The sequence below is a fragment of the Simochromis diagramma genome, unplaced genomic scaffold, assembly GCF_900408965.1.
Source record: "Simochromis diagramma unplaced genomic scaffold, fSimDia1.1 OVJJ01000271.1, whole genome shotgun sequence".
Lineage (NCBI taxonomy): Eukaryota > Metazoa > Chordata > Actinopteri > Cichliformes > Cichlidae > Simochromis > Simochromis diagramma.
The window spans coordinates 1,441,486-1,458,254 of NW_024386909.1; the positions used below are offsets into that span (position 1 = coordinate 1,441,486).

Sequence of the window (16,769 nt, forward strand, 5' to 3'; positions counted from 1 at the left end):
TCTCTGACTGGAAGCGCTAATTCGTCATTCGGCTTTTGTCAGACTAAAGTAACTGTTAAAACTGTTTGAAAAGCTAAGCTATACAACAAGGAGAGATTGAGAATTTCCTTTTAGTTCTCAGTTTATTTGATATTGACAAAAGTTAGTCAGTTTTGTCTGTTCTTCTGTAAAACAAACTAAGATTTATTTTTAGAATTAATATTTTGTTTCTAAGTGGAAATGACAATTTAGTAGTCTGTTTCGTTTGTTCTATTTTGAAACTTAAACGCTTTAGCGGCTGCCTTTTGTGTAGTTTGCAATATTTGCCTTTATTTATCTGAAAGTCTCATGTTCCTTAAGTACATCTACCCTGTTGAACTTATTGTGGGAAATAAATATTTAAATAAAAACAAGCTGCTGATTATTTCACATTTTACTTGTGAGCAACGGCACATTTAAATCTTACAAATATAGTTATTTGGCTTATATCGTGATAGATATCGTTATCGCCTGAAATGAAAAAAACATATCGTGATATGAAAAAAATCTTATATCGCCCAGCTCTATATACACCCAAGTAACGTCAAGCCTCATAACCTCAGGAGCTGTTGGTATTTTAATGACTGACTAGAATTAAATGATTCATTCTGAAAATAAAGCCACACCTCCCATTACTTCCTGGAAGTACCACCTAAATAATGCACGCTGAATACTGTTAATTACATTTAAATACCTTGAATTGGTGTAAAATTCAAATAAACGCACACATGCACACTTACTTTTTACACAATTTTTTTATTTTTTTTTTTCTAATTACAGACTCATGGGTTAAAAATAAAAATAAAAAAAGCAAAACATTTGTTCAAACCCCCTTCCCCTTTTCAAAAAGAAAAGGAAAAAAAAAAAAGTCTCCACACAAACCCCACCCCTGACTTCCCCCATTCTAAAATAACAACTCCAGCCCACTCCTTTCATTTAATTAATAATCGATGCTGTTAGCTCGTCGGCCTTCCTCAGACAAGCCGTGACTGCACTGCGCGTAGTCAGAGAAAGGGGGCGCCCCAAAAAACACCCTCGTCTCTGGTCCTGCCTTCCTCGCTCTCAAGCAAACCTGCCTGCCACTCAGCTATGTTGGCTTCAGCTCTCTGTATATAAATCATGTGTTGGGTTGGCTGCCTGTTAAGTGCCATCTGTACTGCCGTGTGCTGCGGTGCATGTTGAACATGTGTGTGTGTGTGTGTGTGTGTGTGTGTGTGTGTGTGTGTGTGTGTGAGAGACATTTGAAGTGTGAAAAGGACTAAAAGCGTCATCAGCGTTTGCTGTTGTAGTAAATGCCCCCCGCGGCGGGCCTGTGGTCGCCCTGTCCCCCTCCCCCGCCCCCCCACACTGACAGGATGGGGTGAGTGTGCATAGCGGGAGCAGAGAGAGAGAGAGATGCTGCAGAGACAGTGGGAGGGGCCGGCGCCACCTGGGGAGGGGTTGTCAGCCTCCACTGGTCCTGAAACCTGAAACGACAAGAAGTGGTCTAATATACAGAGAGAGGAGGGGGGAGGGGACAAGGTGCACAAAGGGAAGGAGGGGAAGAACAAAGGGGCGGGAGGGGGAGGGATTGCACGGAAATAAAGAGTAAAAACAGTAGATGCCTGTCAAAAGAATTTACAAAAAAAAAAAAAAAAAGAAGAAGAAAAAAAAAAAGCTGTAGCCATGCCTGAGTTGAAGGTGACAAGGATGGACGAGCGGCAAGGATGTGGCAGCACAACCAATAACCCCCCCACAAAAAAACAAAAACAAAAAAAACACCCAAAACAAAAAGAAATACAACTCCACTGAACACTGAAGGTCCATCACTGTCCACAGATCAAGCTGACAGCACACAACATAATTCATGTTGTGATGAAAGGAAGAGAGGTTGGAGGGGAGGAAACGTTAGAAAAAAAAATAAATCAAGGGTGGGGGGAGGAGGGTTAAGAGGGGGCAGAGAATGGGAGACACACAAGGGGTCGGAGAGGGTGCGAGCAGGTAATGACAAACTCCAAACCACAAACGTAACACAAATATTTGATAGCTAATGTAAGTTTCACATATCTATGTTACATTAAAAAAAAAAAAAAGAAGAAAAAAAAGAGAACAATGTGTATTCTTGTGTATGTTTTTTTCCTCTCTTCCCCCCCTGCTGTGGAGGCGGTGGTGAGTGGGTGGGCTGTGTTGATGATGGTGTGAAAGCAGGAGGTCACAGCCAGACCAAAGGAGACACATCTGCAGCCTGAGATACCATCATCTCCCCCCCCCAGATACCTCATCCCCACCTTTCCTCCCTCTTCCAAAAACAAAAAACAAAACAAACAAACACTGCCATAGTAATCCTCCCCTCCCTCCCCCAAGAGGCCAACGTATACCTTACCAGGGGCGACCGCATCAACCTCTGCACAAGCACGCTCACACACAATCTCACACTGCGGCCAGCCAGTCTCTCTGTCCAGGAGAAGTGTGTTTTTGTTTTTGTTTTTTTTTTCCTTTTTTGTCTTTTTTTCTCTCTTCTGGGGTTCTCTTCTTTTATTGTTGGGGAAAGGGAAAGGACTTTTTCATTGTGTGTGTTTGTATTTTTTTAATATGGGAACAGAAATAGGGGGAGAGGTTTGATAGTAAGGAAGTATTTGGGATGGGGGGGGGGGGGGGGGTGTTTAGTAAGGGGAATACCACGATGTTGTTCGCCCTCGGCCCCTGGAAAAGAGAGAGAAAAAGAGGGTGAGTTTTTTCTGTTTGGCTTAAGAAGACGGACACCAATTTCCTGGTGCGATGTAGTAAATAAATATGTGCATGTGTGCGACTGTGGGCAGAGGAAGGGTCTGAATTTCAGTCCTGGAAGTAAAGTGAACGGGGAATGAATATATTGACCTACGTCAAAAATAAAAGAAAATAAAGAAAAACAGTGTGTTTAGGACAGTGTTCACAAATCACTAAATAGACATCTTTAAAAAAATGTGCCTTTGATCTTAGAAACAAATCAGTGTGGAAGAATAGTGGTGAAAGAAGCTGAAAGCAGCTTTGTCAAGAGAGGAAAAGTGTTTAATTTCCAGATAAAATGATTAGTGTGTGGGTGTGAGGGGACAGCAAAGGCACTCTCTCGCCCTCTTTCTCTCTCTCTGTGTGTCTCTCTGTACGAGAGCCGCCTCTGGGGTCACTGTGGGGAAAGACCTTGAGGACAAACAGCACCACACATATACCCCCAGCAACACAGTGCACACAAACATTCACAGTTAAAAAGCGACATAAACTGTACCATTATTCTGCACGCATCACCACCCGATACACAGCCAGGCGGCAGTGAGCCGCGCACACACACACACACACACACACACACACACACACACACACACACACACACAAACGCAGTCAGCAGCACAAACACAAAGAGGTCACACTGGGACTCAAAAGTCCAGCAGTTGATGGGCTAAATGCTGAAGTCAGGCTGCAGTAATGAACCTTCGTTTCTGGGAGTGAACGCTGGAAGGCTGAAACTGAGCTGGAAGGTGTGTGCCGTGTCTGAGGAGGAGGTGGTTAAGGAGGAGGAGGAGAGGGGGAGGTGGGGGTCATGTACATGCAAGGACATCCACAACAAAAGGCACAAACAACAGGTTCTTCCACATCATCTACTCAGTACGTGCGTCTTCTGGCTCACATCAAATCTTGGCTTTTCACCACAGCAGCTTGGGAAGATGAGGATGATGTTAATAGAGGCAATATCAGAGAAAAGACTTTGTGCAGCCAGAGGTCAATTAAGTGCACGTTAGCATGATTGATCATCTTTGTGCTCTGGCTTTCTGTCGGGGTTTCTGGTGCAGATTAGGAACAGAACACAAAGCGGGGCTTTGATAAAATCTCTGCTTCTTCTAAAACAAAGCCAATCGAAACACGCGTGACTTACAGACGTCACACAGGCTGTGAAATCTTCCCAAGCTTACAACAGGTCAATGCAAAGACTTTTAGCTACGCGTTTGTTCACCATGGACCTTTCCCACAGCAATACAAGGCACCAGTGAAACTTGGTAGGATGACTATGAACTGCAGGCTAGTGATGAATTCACAATGTAGCAAACGCACAGTTCTTCAGCTCGCCTCTGCTATCATGGCCAGTTCAGCCACTCTGTGGCTGATTGTTACACGTGAACCAAGGCTGTAAGATAATAAGATGATACACTGTAGTATTACCAGTAATGCCCAAGAGGGGGGTTTCTATCACTCTGAGTCTATTAATTACATCAAATCACAGATGGAAACCACAGAAATATTTATACATAGTTAATGTGAGTCAAAATGAGCAGCATATTTAAAACCTCAGATAACGTGACTGGAACGACTGGAGGCCCAAGCTCACTTAAAGCTTTTAAAGTCAAATAACGTTTACAGGCTCCTTTCACTTTTTTCAGCTTGCAAACACTTCATTATGAGTGCTTTCAACTTCAGGAGACTTCATCTAACATACAATCCTCTCAGTTTCTGCCCAAGTCTTTGTGTGCCTTGTCGTGCAACGCAGGCCAAATCCCAGTGAGTAAACTATCAGGGTTAGGGTTTCTTGGTATGTGTGGGAGTGGCTCGAGTGAGTACACAGACTGATTAGAGAGATTCTGACCTTGAGGTTCAGACACTTTCTCACACACAGGAACAAATCGAGATGGAATCTTTTCCTGCGGTTATTTAAAAGCAGCCTTGCTGAAATGGGGAATCATTTCACAAATATCCCAGTTAAGTCCAAGGGCAAAAATGAAACAATAGAAAAATCACATGATAAAATAGGCTAAATAGGGCCTGTCAGAAGAACTTGGCAAATGGATTCATTGTTACAGCAGCTTTGTACTGGAACATGTTGTTTGTTAAACATCTAGTATTAAGAAAGAGCCTGGGCCCTCGAGGTTCCAGATGATTTGCAGAGGCAATCAAATCAGAATCTCTCAGTCTTAAATCTGAGTGGATGTGAAGAAGTTGGCATGCTGATCAGCACGTTTGGCACCACACCTCCTTTCTCAGTCTCAACAGAAAAGAAAAAAAAAAAATACAAGATGGCTCCACAGACTGAGCTTTACTGTGTGGTTTCTACAGAGTTTTGTAATGAAAGAAGGCTATAAGGACTTGCAGGAGTTTATATGAAGGAACAGTAGATGACATCAATAACACTCATAATATGTCTGTGAAGGTTCTCAGTCATCCAGGTCATCGTAGTCTAAGGAGCTTGGAAAGAAAAGCGTCTGGACTTCTTTGAGTTGCTTGAAGACGTTTCACCTCTCATCCGAGAAGCTTCTTCAGTTCTGAACTGAACTGAAGAAGCTTCTCGGATGAGAGGTGAAACGTCTTCAAGCAACTCAAAGAAGTCCAGACGCTTTTCTTTCCAAGCTCCTTAGACAACACTCAGAATGAACTCATTACTTTTGCAACACTAGATCTTAAAGACTTTCACCCCAGGTGGAAAATGGTAACTACAAAATGCTGCAAACTTGCACTGTGACCAAGTCTGCAGAGACTACCTCCATGTGCAGCACAAGATGCACAACAACCCACTGACAGGACCCCAAAGCAGAACTCTGAAGTGGAGCTCATCAAAATCATGATGTTGTGTGCAACTGTGAAAAGACTGCATGTAGAGAGCCACCAGAATCCCAGTGCACAACACACTGATCAACACCAGGCTTTTTCTCTCATTCTTTACAGAGCCACATAACAGTAAACAGACTTTGCTGGATTTTCCAGACAACACAATCATCAGTGTGTTCACTACACCACTGCTGATAAATGCTGTGTTTAAGTAAACCAGTGCTACAGGTGAGCGAACCAACCATCACAAAGCCCAAACATCAGTTATTAAAAATGGTTTGCATGCTGCTGCACCATTAGTGGCCCAAAGAAGTTAAAAACCTCATCAGTGCAAGTACTGCAGCTTTGCACCAGTAACTTTCCACTACAGTCAAGTTTGCAGAAACTTCATTGGCAGCAGCCCAAACAGATCCAATTTATGCAGAGTGCATGTGCAGCCTGGGAGGAAGAAGGTGGTGTGCAGCGAGTCCGTAAGCCTGTCTTGAAATGGTCGTAATGTGATGCAGCATGCAATGAATCCCACAACCAGTTGGCCCTGCTACATGTTGTGTTTTTGCCTTTATTATTACAGAATACATCAATGTGTGTCTGTCATTTATTTATTCTATGAATGTAACCAAATAAAATAAAGAGGAAAAAAGGGGGGAGGGGGGTATAGCAACTGATATACAAGTAATAATATCGTGAGTGTTTTTAATTCTATGCCACAGCTCGCACAGTTTTTACTTCTGTATCAGATAGGGGTGGGCAATCTGATCAAACTTTGTTACTGCATTGCACGGACTTAATCCCACATGATCGATCACATGACTAGCTGTTCATATGGTTGCCAGGATACACAGCGTATATGTACAATGCAGTTGTCAGCTCTGGTACTGAGAAAAGCTGTAATCGTGAGGGGAAACGATAGTTAATGATGTCATCTTCACTAAATTAGATTTGTACATGATAATCTTTTCAAATTGGCCACCTCTATGTACAAGGGGCTTTTTGCCCTTTCTGTACTTACCTTATCTATACTAATCAATTTTAATCTGGAAGATTTAAACACTGGACAAGCACATGCTCAGATTAAGAGGGACGTGACAAATGTCACCCACCAGCCCTCTGTCCAGTCAATCATTATTTTCTGATTTGCAAAATGAAAATCTGCCCCAAATTAATTAGGCAAGTTGTCTATTTACTTTATTAAAATCCCTGTCCTCTGCCAGACTACCGGTGCCTTCTCTAACGGGGCCTCCTCAGGAATTCTAAATTCCAAACATTACAAGAAGCTGTAATCCATCTTTAACAGTAGTGTCAACTCTGGCTCATGATGACTGCCTGCCTTGCTTTTCCTGTGTTCCCTTTCAGTGCAAACAGTGAGTGGGATGCATGCAGGTGATGTGCTCTCCCCTAGTGTCAGACATGAGGATGTCTCTGTGTCAGCTCACCTGAAGGCCCGTCCTCTGCCTCTAGGTGGTGTGTAGCCACTGTAGTAGCGTGCACGCAAGGAGAAATTTCCTCCCCGTGATCGGAACCGAGCCCGTGGAAAGCCACGGTCTGTGGTGCTGATGCCTGGTCTGTTTGTTCTCTTAGCGCCCACCTAAAGAAAAAGGGGACCTTGCATAAACCACAACATCCAAACAGTCTTCTGTGCTTTCACACTGAATGAAATTTGTTTCCTCTTAATTTGTAGTAAAAACTCAACAACCTTGCCTTTTAGCTTCAATTTTGTGTTTTTGTATTTTTAAAATCAGTGCTTCTAATCATCTGCCACAGCAAGAAAAACAGAGAACCTTCTAGTTTAGACTGGCCAGTCTCAATATTGGGGCAACTCTGACCAGAAAAGAGCCAATAAATTGAAGGTCAGACACTAAAACCACATTTCTACAAAACAAAAAACTAAACAAAAACAACAACAAACACATTAAAATCCTTCTTGTAGACATGCAACCAATCAGGACAATCCTATCCATGACAGGCAGAATGACCAGTGACTATTATGACCACATCAGCTAAATGTAGTCAACAGTACTCCTGTTACTGCACTGGTGAGGTAGCTGCTTATGTTGCTCCCATTAAGTTCATGCTGCAACTGCGAAGTGTTTTGAGATGGACGATCATCATGTTTCTGTGAGAAAGTCTCAGTTTAAACTGACACTTCTCAGATCCACACACTGTAAAAAAACCACTACCACCTCATTCAAGGAGCTGAGATATTTAACCTCGAAAATGTCTCACCTTTATCTGCCTTCCTCTGAAAAGTGACTCATCCAAAGCCATGGCTGTCCTAACAGACTCTTTGTCTGCAAACTCAATATAGGCAAACCTGCAGGGGGGAAATAAAATCAATCACTTGGCTACAGTAAAACTAATCTATAAACAAAAAAGCACTACAAAAGAAACCTTTTGTAATTACTAAAGAAAAACATTTTTCCAAGGATAAAACTGATTTGCAGGTGATTTATATGAAATGAATAAAAGGAATCATAATCAACTTTCCAGCTCTAGAGAAGCTTTTAAAATGTGCTCATACTCTTAATTGACTGATCCAGCTACCAATATGCAATAATATCATTTCACTTTAGAATTTCTGATCATTACCCCTTGGGATGCCCTGTGTATTTGTCACATAGGATGGTGACTCTGTTTACTGAACCGCAGCCATGAAAGTGAGCTTCAAGCTCTTCTGCTGTAGCACCGTAGTCCACCTGCAGACAGAAAAAAATATAAAAAAGTGTTAGCATCAAGACAGCTGCGTCACCAGCGCTGTAGTATACATTAAAAACACAACAACAACAAAAATATTAAAGCACAAAAGTAAAAACTAACGCTGAATGTATTTACAATGTGACACAAAACCAGGTCAAAAGTAAAAAGCTGCCTTAAAATTGTCTGAGATACCAGTGAGGCAGACGCCCAAAGGATTCCCACAAACCACCAGACTTGGGATACGTTCACACTGCAGGTCTTAATGCTGAGTTCCGATTTTTTGATCAAATCAGATTTTTTTGTCTGCTTGTTCACACTACAAATAAAATGTGACAGCAAACGCGCTCTGGTGTGAACCCTCAAAGCGGCCCACATGTGCAAAAGAAGAGGTCACACACACGCTCTGTTTAGACCCAGACCAAAGTTGCAGATTTCTGTCAGAATCTGCAGATTATACAGTACAAATAAAATGTTCATGTTTCTCCAACATTGTCTTCCCAACAGTTTCACTGACATCTACACTGGATGGCCAGGAAGCGTTCACAATGTCTTCTCCAGCACTGATAATTGGCATCTGTCTTATGTCAGTGATGTAAAAGACTGATTTAATGCGACGTGACCATTCAAACAGCAGTCGCTTTCTAAAACATCAGATATGTATCGGATTCAGGACCACATACGAAAGTGACCCAGATCGGATTTGTGCTGTTCACACGGTCATACCATGATCGGATATGGGTCACATAGGGTCAAAAAAGTCGGATTTGATGCGCTTTTGCCTGTAGTGTGAACGTAGCTTTATTGTCCGAGATTGGAAAAAGAAGGTGTTCCCTAAACTCCGAAGAAGAAGTAGCAGCTCTGTCCCAGAATTCATAGCGCAGCCCAGCTCAGTTTCCAACAATCGCAGCAGCTAGTTAGTTATAATATTACTCTTATTTTCTTTCTGGGTCACAAAATAAACATTTAACATATGTTCAGGCGAGAATGTAGCTGTGTAAACCTCAAATATCTGCTCAGTTTATCAAGACACCACATTTTCAAAAACGTCTGTTACCCACTAGCTCGATAGGTAGCCGGGGGCAAGGCTCACTAGAGCCCGTGAGAACACAGGACTCCGGCAAATCGTTTTCAAACCCACCGCCGTCTTTCGCTACTCAGGTTAAACATGATATACAAGTCACTTAGATAACTTAAAAATGTTATTGTTTGGCTTTTTTTGTATTTTATTTGTTCCTAAGTAAATCAGTTTGGCTAAGATTAAAGTTATAGTTTTTACACAGCTGAATAAACATCAAGCAGACAACTGATTATCAGAAGTGTGAGATGCTGGAGAATAAACTCCGGTGTCCTGTTATATTTTAGATAGCAAGGAGTAGGGATGGGTATCGTTTAGGTTTTATCCGATACCGGTGCCAAATCGGTACTTTTGAAACGGTGCCGGTGCTCAAACGGTGCTCAAACCGGTGCTTAAAGAATGGAGAACACAAAATTGGTCCAAAAACCTCTCATGTTCAGCTGGTTTTTGTAAAAAGATAACAATGTTAGCCTTTTTTCTGCAGCTATGGGGCATATATGGTATCACTCTTGGCTGGAAGCAGTGCTTAAACAATGGAAAAAACACAAACTTTGTCCAAAAACCTCTCATGTTTAGCCGTTTCCCTCTTTTTCTTTGGTCATTTTAGCCTTTTTGGCCAGGGTGAAGGGAGCATCTGCCATCAAACAAGAAGACAGCCGCATGTAGCTATGATGATGTTTGCTAGTTCAATTTACATGCATTAATGTAATAACGTGGTTAGCCTACTCAATGTAAATTACACACGAACAACATTAAGCTACTCACGCAGAGAAGAACGGCTGCTGCTGCTGCCATCATTATCTGTCATAATTTCTGCTACACTGGCAGGGCTAGGGGCCAGGACTCTCCTCTTCGTGTTTTTGGGGATGTTGCTAACTCCCGGTCTGATAACAGGCACCACATCCGCAGTAGATGCGCTCGGTGTGAGGTCTCGCAGAAAGCTATCAAATACAGCGCATTTCTTGGCTTTTAAAAAAAAAACGCTATGCGTCGCCAGGTGTTTCATCGGATTTGAGGTGTTACCCTCCTTTGACAGTATCACAGTATCAGCTTAAAGCACTTGTTGCAGGCTGCTGAGTTTGCATATTTTGCTGTGAAGTAAAGCCAGACTTTTGACTGCTTCGCCTTGGGCATTTTTAATCTGTAGCTCTGCTCTAAAAGAACGTACGTACCTGGCCCCGCCTACTAACCTCGGAAACGTAAAATGATTGGCTAGAAGTGTATCACAGCTCAGGAAAAAAAAGCACCGAAATAAAGCACCGAAATGTGCGCTGCTTTTCGGTCTGGTTACTACCGTTTATGTCAGAACCGGTGCCATCATGGCACCGGACACCGGTACCCATCCCTAGCAAGGAGTTTATTAAACTTCACCGAAACAATCTGCAAATTTCATTAAAATTTAATAAACTATCATCTTGTCTTTATTTTTAGTTTGCACACTTAAAGCTGTAAGCTAATGATAGTTATATAAGAGCAGATGCTGCTGGTGCAATAAGCTGTACATCCAATGGATGCATGATCTGATTAGTCGACTAATCGCAAAAATAATCTGTGACTAGTCGACTATCAAAATAATCGTTTGTGGCAGCCCTAGTTTAAAGACTCTTCAGAGTATCACGAATGCTTAAATACTTAGTAAGAGTCCAAAGTGATAACACCTTGAATAAAGTTTGTACTGGTTGCAGGATTGATCAAAGGCACAAAGTGATTTCTATGCACAGACTCTAAAAAAAAATAGGAAACCCACGGGAGCGTGATTTTAATAGGGCCAGTACTTATGATTCAGTGTCACAACTGGTTTTTCCCCAGTCATATTATTTCCATAATGTTATGTCAGACACGACAACAAGAATCAAGACACAATGTGGCCAAAATAGAATCTGCATGACACAAAGAGTTACTCACATTTCCGACATAAATAGATCTGCCATCTGCCTCCATCTTTTCCTCGATGGACATGATGACAGGGCCAACTGCACAGAGGAGAGAGTACAGAATAAATCTACATAGGAAACAACATTGAAATGAAACGCATATTAGGACAAATTACTGCTTTTAACTCCAAATGTGAGATGTAGCGCACCTACAATCGAAAAGTCCATGAAAAGATGAGATCAAATGGATGGTATAAAGGCAAAAATGGAGTTGACAATTGATTCACGAGTTTTGTCATTACACAAGAATGACAAAATCATAGTTTCTCTTTCACATGGGGCAATTAAGCAACATAAATATACTGACACAGACACGCATTCAGATTCGTGCATTATATAAAGTTCTGATGGATATAAACTATTTTATCATTTATTTAGATTTAACCTTATAAAATTGGACATAAGAGCATTGCAAACTGGGACTGAACATAAGTTTTTTTGTTTGCATTTAAAAAAACCAAACAAACATCCATCTCTGAGGGTTAAAAACATGGAATTGAATATTAAAATAATGTACTTTTACATGAGTTATTTACAGATTACAAAATCTATAGTTGTAGATTATATAAATACGTATATATTCGTGAAGAGTATATTATCAGGCAAAGCTCATATTTTGTTCGCTTATTTCATTTTTTTGCTGTCGTTTTCTCTTTTTGTGCCTGGAAAACAGGAGAAGCAGCAGCAGCATTTAAATTATTTTCCAAACCTTAACTGTGCTCGTGATAAACTGGGAGAATCAATAAGGACATGTACTGAACTTGTAACCAAGCATTAAAGTGAACCCATATTTTAATGCACATCCTAAACTGGTTTGGGGTTACTGCCTGAAAATGAGTGTAGCATTTACATTTACTGAGTGAGATTATTTCTAAGCGAGCACACAACAGAAAATAAGACAAATGATTATGGGGCTTTCCCCTCACTGGATAATGTGACAGCAGAATGAGACGAGAAGGCAAATGTGGACAGATGGGGGGGAAAATGAAGGCATCTGCCTTGGAGGGGAAAAAAAAAAAAAAGAACAAAAGAAGACGCACCTGGTGGGGGGCTCAGATTCATCTGTTTCTCCACCTCGTTCTGTAGCTCCTTCAGCTTCTCTGCCTCTTCCTCCATCTCTCTCACTCGGGCTTTGATTGCCTCCAGCTCCTGCAGCACAGACACAGATTCCATCAGAGCCGTCAGTCCATCATGTGCACAGCTCAACGCAACACAATATCACAATGCCAGTTACTGCTGGATCCATCTTCACCAACTTCCAAATCCAAAATGATTTAATGAATAAATCAGAAAGAGATCTAGTGTGTGCACACCCTGGAAATATTTTTAGGCACCCATTTGGCAAACTAGCAAAAGAAATGGTGCCGTGACCGTGACATGACCTCAGTATAAAGAGAGACTTTATATCAGCTACAAGTCGTAAAATCCATATGTGCAAGATTTAGGCAGAACCACAAAAAGTCTTAGGGAAAGAATGTAAGTAGCTCTGAGAACGCTGTAAGGCAAACAAATGTAAAGAGAGGACTTGGAGTAAAAGTAAAAACGTTAGCAGCATGAAGTGCTTCCCCACGTGTCAAAAAGGAATGTCAGTGTTTCCAGGTTCAGTGGGAGGATGAAGAAGATACTGCAGTGCATCACTGTCCAGCTTGTCTTGATAACCCAGGTATACATGAGGCTACATTTAAAAACGCCAAAAGGGCAACTTTGTTTATAAACTACAACTGGGAGAAGATGTGTGGGAGGTTGTGTGTGTATGTTTGTGATAACAAACCTGCACTTTCTGAATAGCAACATAATACTGTTTGGACAGCAATACATATCAGGCAACAGAATCAAATCTCAGTGCAGTCATTAGTTCCTGCAATAGGCACGTATTACACACAAAGTTGGTATTCACCCATTCTATAGACAATCATCATATGAAACAAGCTGAAACATGGTGGGAAATTAACCTCAAAATAGTCACCAATCCGTATGACCAGGTTAATCATCTCTGTGTTAATAAACTCTGGTTGTGATGCAATTGCAAAATACTGCTTTACATAGCTTCAAATTAATTGGTCTCTCTGTGTGGATTGCTGCATTTTTAAACACCTACATCATAATTCCCCGCTATAAAGCACTGTAGCTGGAACTGTGTAATAATTCACATTTAAAATGGCTCACAAGTTTCTGGCTCCATGGAGGTCAGGACCAGCTCTGGGTCAAACTAATATTAACATGTGTGACCGACAAGAATTACCAGCTTTAAAATAAATAAAAATCCAAATATGGTAACAACAACAGTCAAAAAACATGATCCAGACTTTGAATAAGACCAACATTCCAACCCCAGATCCCAGACAGGATCTAAGCCCCTTAGATAATCTCAGGGAAAACCCTGTACTGGGACTTCTTCCACCTTTAAGTGCACCCTCAATCTAGTCCTGCACTGCATGCGCACTATAGTTATTCTCATGCCCCACATTTTGCAGTATACCCTGCCATCCTGCCTAAATTTAATAGTAGGTACCTCCCCCAAGTCAAAAGCAGACCTTAAAGCCACTACAAAGAGGACCGCCAGGCCAAGATATATATATATATATATATAAAAAACAAAAAGGTTACCAACCAAGGTTAAGTATCCAGCCCCAAAGCAGTGTTGGCAAACAGCACTTCAAATGTCCACATGATTAAAAACATCATGTCCAAACATGGTAACATTCACTGTTTAAGTGCTTACAACGCAAAAATATATTTATAACAAAAATGCCACCTTAGCCTAAAAATGAACTTCTGTTATCAGTTTATTTTGGAACAGCATACATCACTACATGGTCATATGCATATTAATTCCCAAGAAAATGTGTTTATTTTTGCTGGAGAGCCATTTTGGAAAGATGAAGCAGCGAGATGATGATGAGATCTGCGGTCAATCCCGCAAAACTAAATAATGCCAATAAACTTATATTAGTATTAGATAAACAGTGAGCTGGCTGTGCCCTCATGTGGAAGTGGACCCTCCTGTCTGACAGTGGTGCACTGCAGCACAGTGGGAGTCACTCCAGCTCGATCCAGAACTACTGACAGGATTGTAATGAAAAAGCTCTTTGTGAAACTGGGTGCAGCGACACAGACCGGACTGTAATAAATTCAGATCTTCTCACCGCAGCGTGCTATAAAACTGCTCAGCGACTCGCTGCACACGCTAATAAAGACGCCATCATTTCTCGGTCGGCGTGTATTCACGCGACTTATGCTCTGACACATATCACCAACACTGAGATGATGGATGGATGGGAAGTGATCAACATTCAAAGCAGGACCGCTGGGATGAGCCATCCACCGCTGGCACGTTGCGACTCCAATTTTTCTCTCTCTGTCCCTTTTTTCTTTTTTTGTCTCGTCTTGTCGCATATTCAGTGCAAGCTCTTTCACTCCCCTCCCTTCTCTTGCTCTCCTTGCTCTAGCCAAACACTGAAGGATGCAAACCCAGCCCCTCAAATACCGCAGCCCCTTTCTTCTGCGTTGTACGCCACGCTTTCACTGGCCGACATCCTCAAAACCCTCACCTGGTCACTCAAGACAATCCCAGCCATTGTGCACTCGTGTGTTAGCTGCACGAGGGAAAAATAATAATAATAATAATAATAATAATATATATATGTATGTTTAAAAAAAACTAACTGGGCTGATTAATGCTAATTTTACATTTTCAACAATTACACAGGGTGTGCACCAACAAGCAGCGATTCACGACTCTACCCCCATTGTCGGCCGAAAAATAGGCGACAAAGATGGTCAGGTGCACGTCTGCCACTGCCACACCAGCTTTGTTAAAATCCGCTAGCATGTTAGCCACAAAGACCCGTTATCACATGCTTAATATTCACGGCTACTAAGCCAGCTGCTGTTAGGCCCAGCAGCTTGAGGTGCAAATGCCGCATTTCATCTCGTGACTGCTGATTACGGCTGACAGGTCCGCTGGTCATTTTATCCGCAGCCTTTAATGGTCGGGCTTGCTAAGCTAACGATAACCTGCGGCCGCTCGCTCGCGTGTGCGCAAACCGGCGCTTGAAATGCAGCAGCCACAGCCGGTTAAATGATAAAGGTAAAGGGAATAAAAATAGGTCATTACCGTTAGCAGGTCGCCTTCTTAAGGAGGTAGACTCGCACAGCGGCGGCGGCGGCTAATGGCGGCGGCCTGTCCTACCCTCGCCCCTTACTGTCTCCTGCATCTCCGTCTCGCATTTTTTCGCGACAAGGACCCCCCCCCCCCCCACAAACGGCTCGAGCTGCTCTCTGGCGCAGAGAAACTGGCGTCGCTGTTGCGCCAAGATGGCTGCCGACACCACGCATGTCACCACCCATTTCTACTGCACTGCGTGAACCACAATGGCGGTTAACACCGACCTGGCGATAGCAGTAACGCACACGGCATGTGACCCAAGATTCGTGTGGAGGATGAAAAAAAAATCAACAAATTGTTCACCTGCTTTTACTAGCTGCTCCGCCACGACCACAAAGTGTCTCGGTATTCATGTGGGTTTCCACTTTAGAAACAATGCCCTTCACTTACCGGGTCTTCAATTGCGGCCTCTCCTTCTTCTAATCCCGGCTCTTCGTCACCGACACCCGGGTCTTCCAGCTCGGGATGTCCGGGGTCTGAATCTAGCAGAGATTCCTCCGCCAGTCCGTTACCGAACTCCGCCATCGCCCTGTTCCAACTGTACCGACGCGCCTCGTGGCCAAACCAACGTTGCAGGCCCCTACTCACACACAAGGGGGTAGAGTGAGCGGGGCGGCGAAAAGAAAAAAAACGGCGGAAAACGCCGCTTAGTAAAGTTAAAATGGGGAATAAAATGCTAGCTTCACTTCTAGCTACTACTCAAACAGCATACCACGATGAACGGGGACTACAGATTTACGCTACCTTTAGGAAATGGTCCTAACTTACGACAGATAACCTAGTTTATTTACTTAAATGTGTGTATAAAAAAAGGCGAGGGCTATACGCGAGAGCGGCGGCGTCCCTTCAGTTCAGAAATGGAAGCCAGGGGCGGAGCCATGGATCACTGCAGGCGTAAGAATCTCCCTCCCATTCGCTAACCGAGCATTCTAGACCAACCTCTTCGGTCTTAGCCGCATTCCTATTGGTTAATGAAACAGGACGTTCCGGTTCCGAAATCGCATGTGTGCCTCTAATTGGATTACGCTTCTGCCCATTATATCGAATCAATCACAAGTAAACTGGCAAAGGTAGTTGAGCAAATTAATTCCAATCACATCTGAGTGTGTCACATAGATTGTCTCCCCCAGAGTGACCTTTGTTTTAAATATGCCACTCAAGCAAAGCTTCTTAGATGAACTAATTCTTCCGTTAGGAGAATTAAACCTTAGTGACACACAAATAAATGCTTCAGCTGCACTTCAATCATTCGAGATATGCTTTGTTCTTCAATGATTTTATTTTCTGTATATCAAAGAAAGCATAATGGAGACCAAACACAAAAAAGGCAGGT

At 42.4% G+C, this 16,769-nt stretch overlaps 1 protein-coding gene across 3 annotated transcripts; it reads right to left on the reverse strand.

Moving 5' to 3' along the window:
• Positions 1-803: 803 nt before the first annotated feature.
• On the reverse strand, positions 804-16,307 carry pabpn1 (poly(A) binding protein, nuclear 1). Of its 3 annotated transcripts, none has more exons than XM_040036151.1 (7): positions 15,386-15,517; positions 12,309-12,417; positions 11,240-11,307; positions 8,152-8,258; positions 7,789-7,876; positions 6,999-7,150; positions 804-1,484 (listed from the first exon to the last, which is right to left on the reverse strand). In XM_040036151.1, the coding sequence occupies exons 2-7, from the start codon at positions 12,382-12,384 to the stop codon at positions 1,289-1,291; spliced, it is 687 nt and encodes a 228-aa protein (XP_039892085.1). In that variant the 5' UTR covers positions 12,385-12,417; positions 15,386-15,517; the 3' UTR covers positions 804-1,288. The 3 variants fall into 3 exon arrangements, with proteins under 3 accessions (XP_039892085.1, XP_039892082.1, XP_039892084.1); XM_040036148.1 differs by lacking the exon at positions 15,386-15,517 and adding an exon at positions 15,827-16,307 and having other exon boundaries at positions 806-1,484; XM_040036150.1 differs by lacking the exons at positions 804-1,484; positions 15,386-15,517 and adding exons at positions 2,138-2,700; positions 15,827-16,304.
• Between the last annotated feature and the right edge of the window lie 462 nt (positions 16,308-16,769).

Coding starts and splice junctions, on each gene's coding strand:
- pabpn1 (XM_040036148.1), bottom strand. CDS start 15,961: ATGGCGGAGTTCGGTAACGGACTGGCGGAGGAATCTCTGCTAGATTCA. Junction 8,259..11,239: donor GATCTATTTATGTCGGAAAT/GTGAGTAACTCT, acceptor TTCTGTCTGCAG/GTGGACTACGGTGCTACAGC. Junction 7,877..8,151: donor TACACAGGGCATCCCAAGGG/GTAATGATCAGA, acceptor TCCCCCCTGCAG/GTTTGCCTATATTGAGTTTG.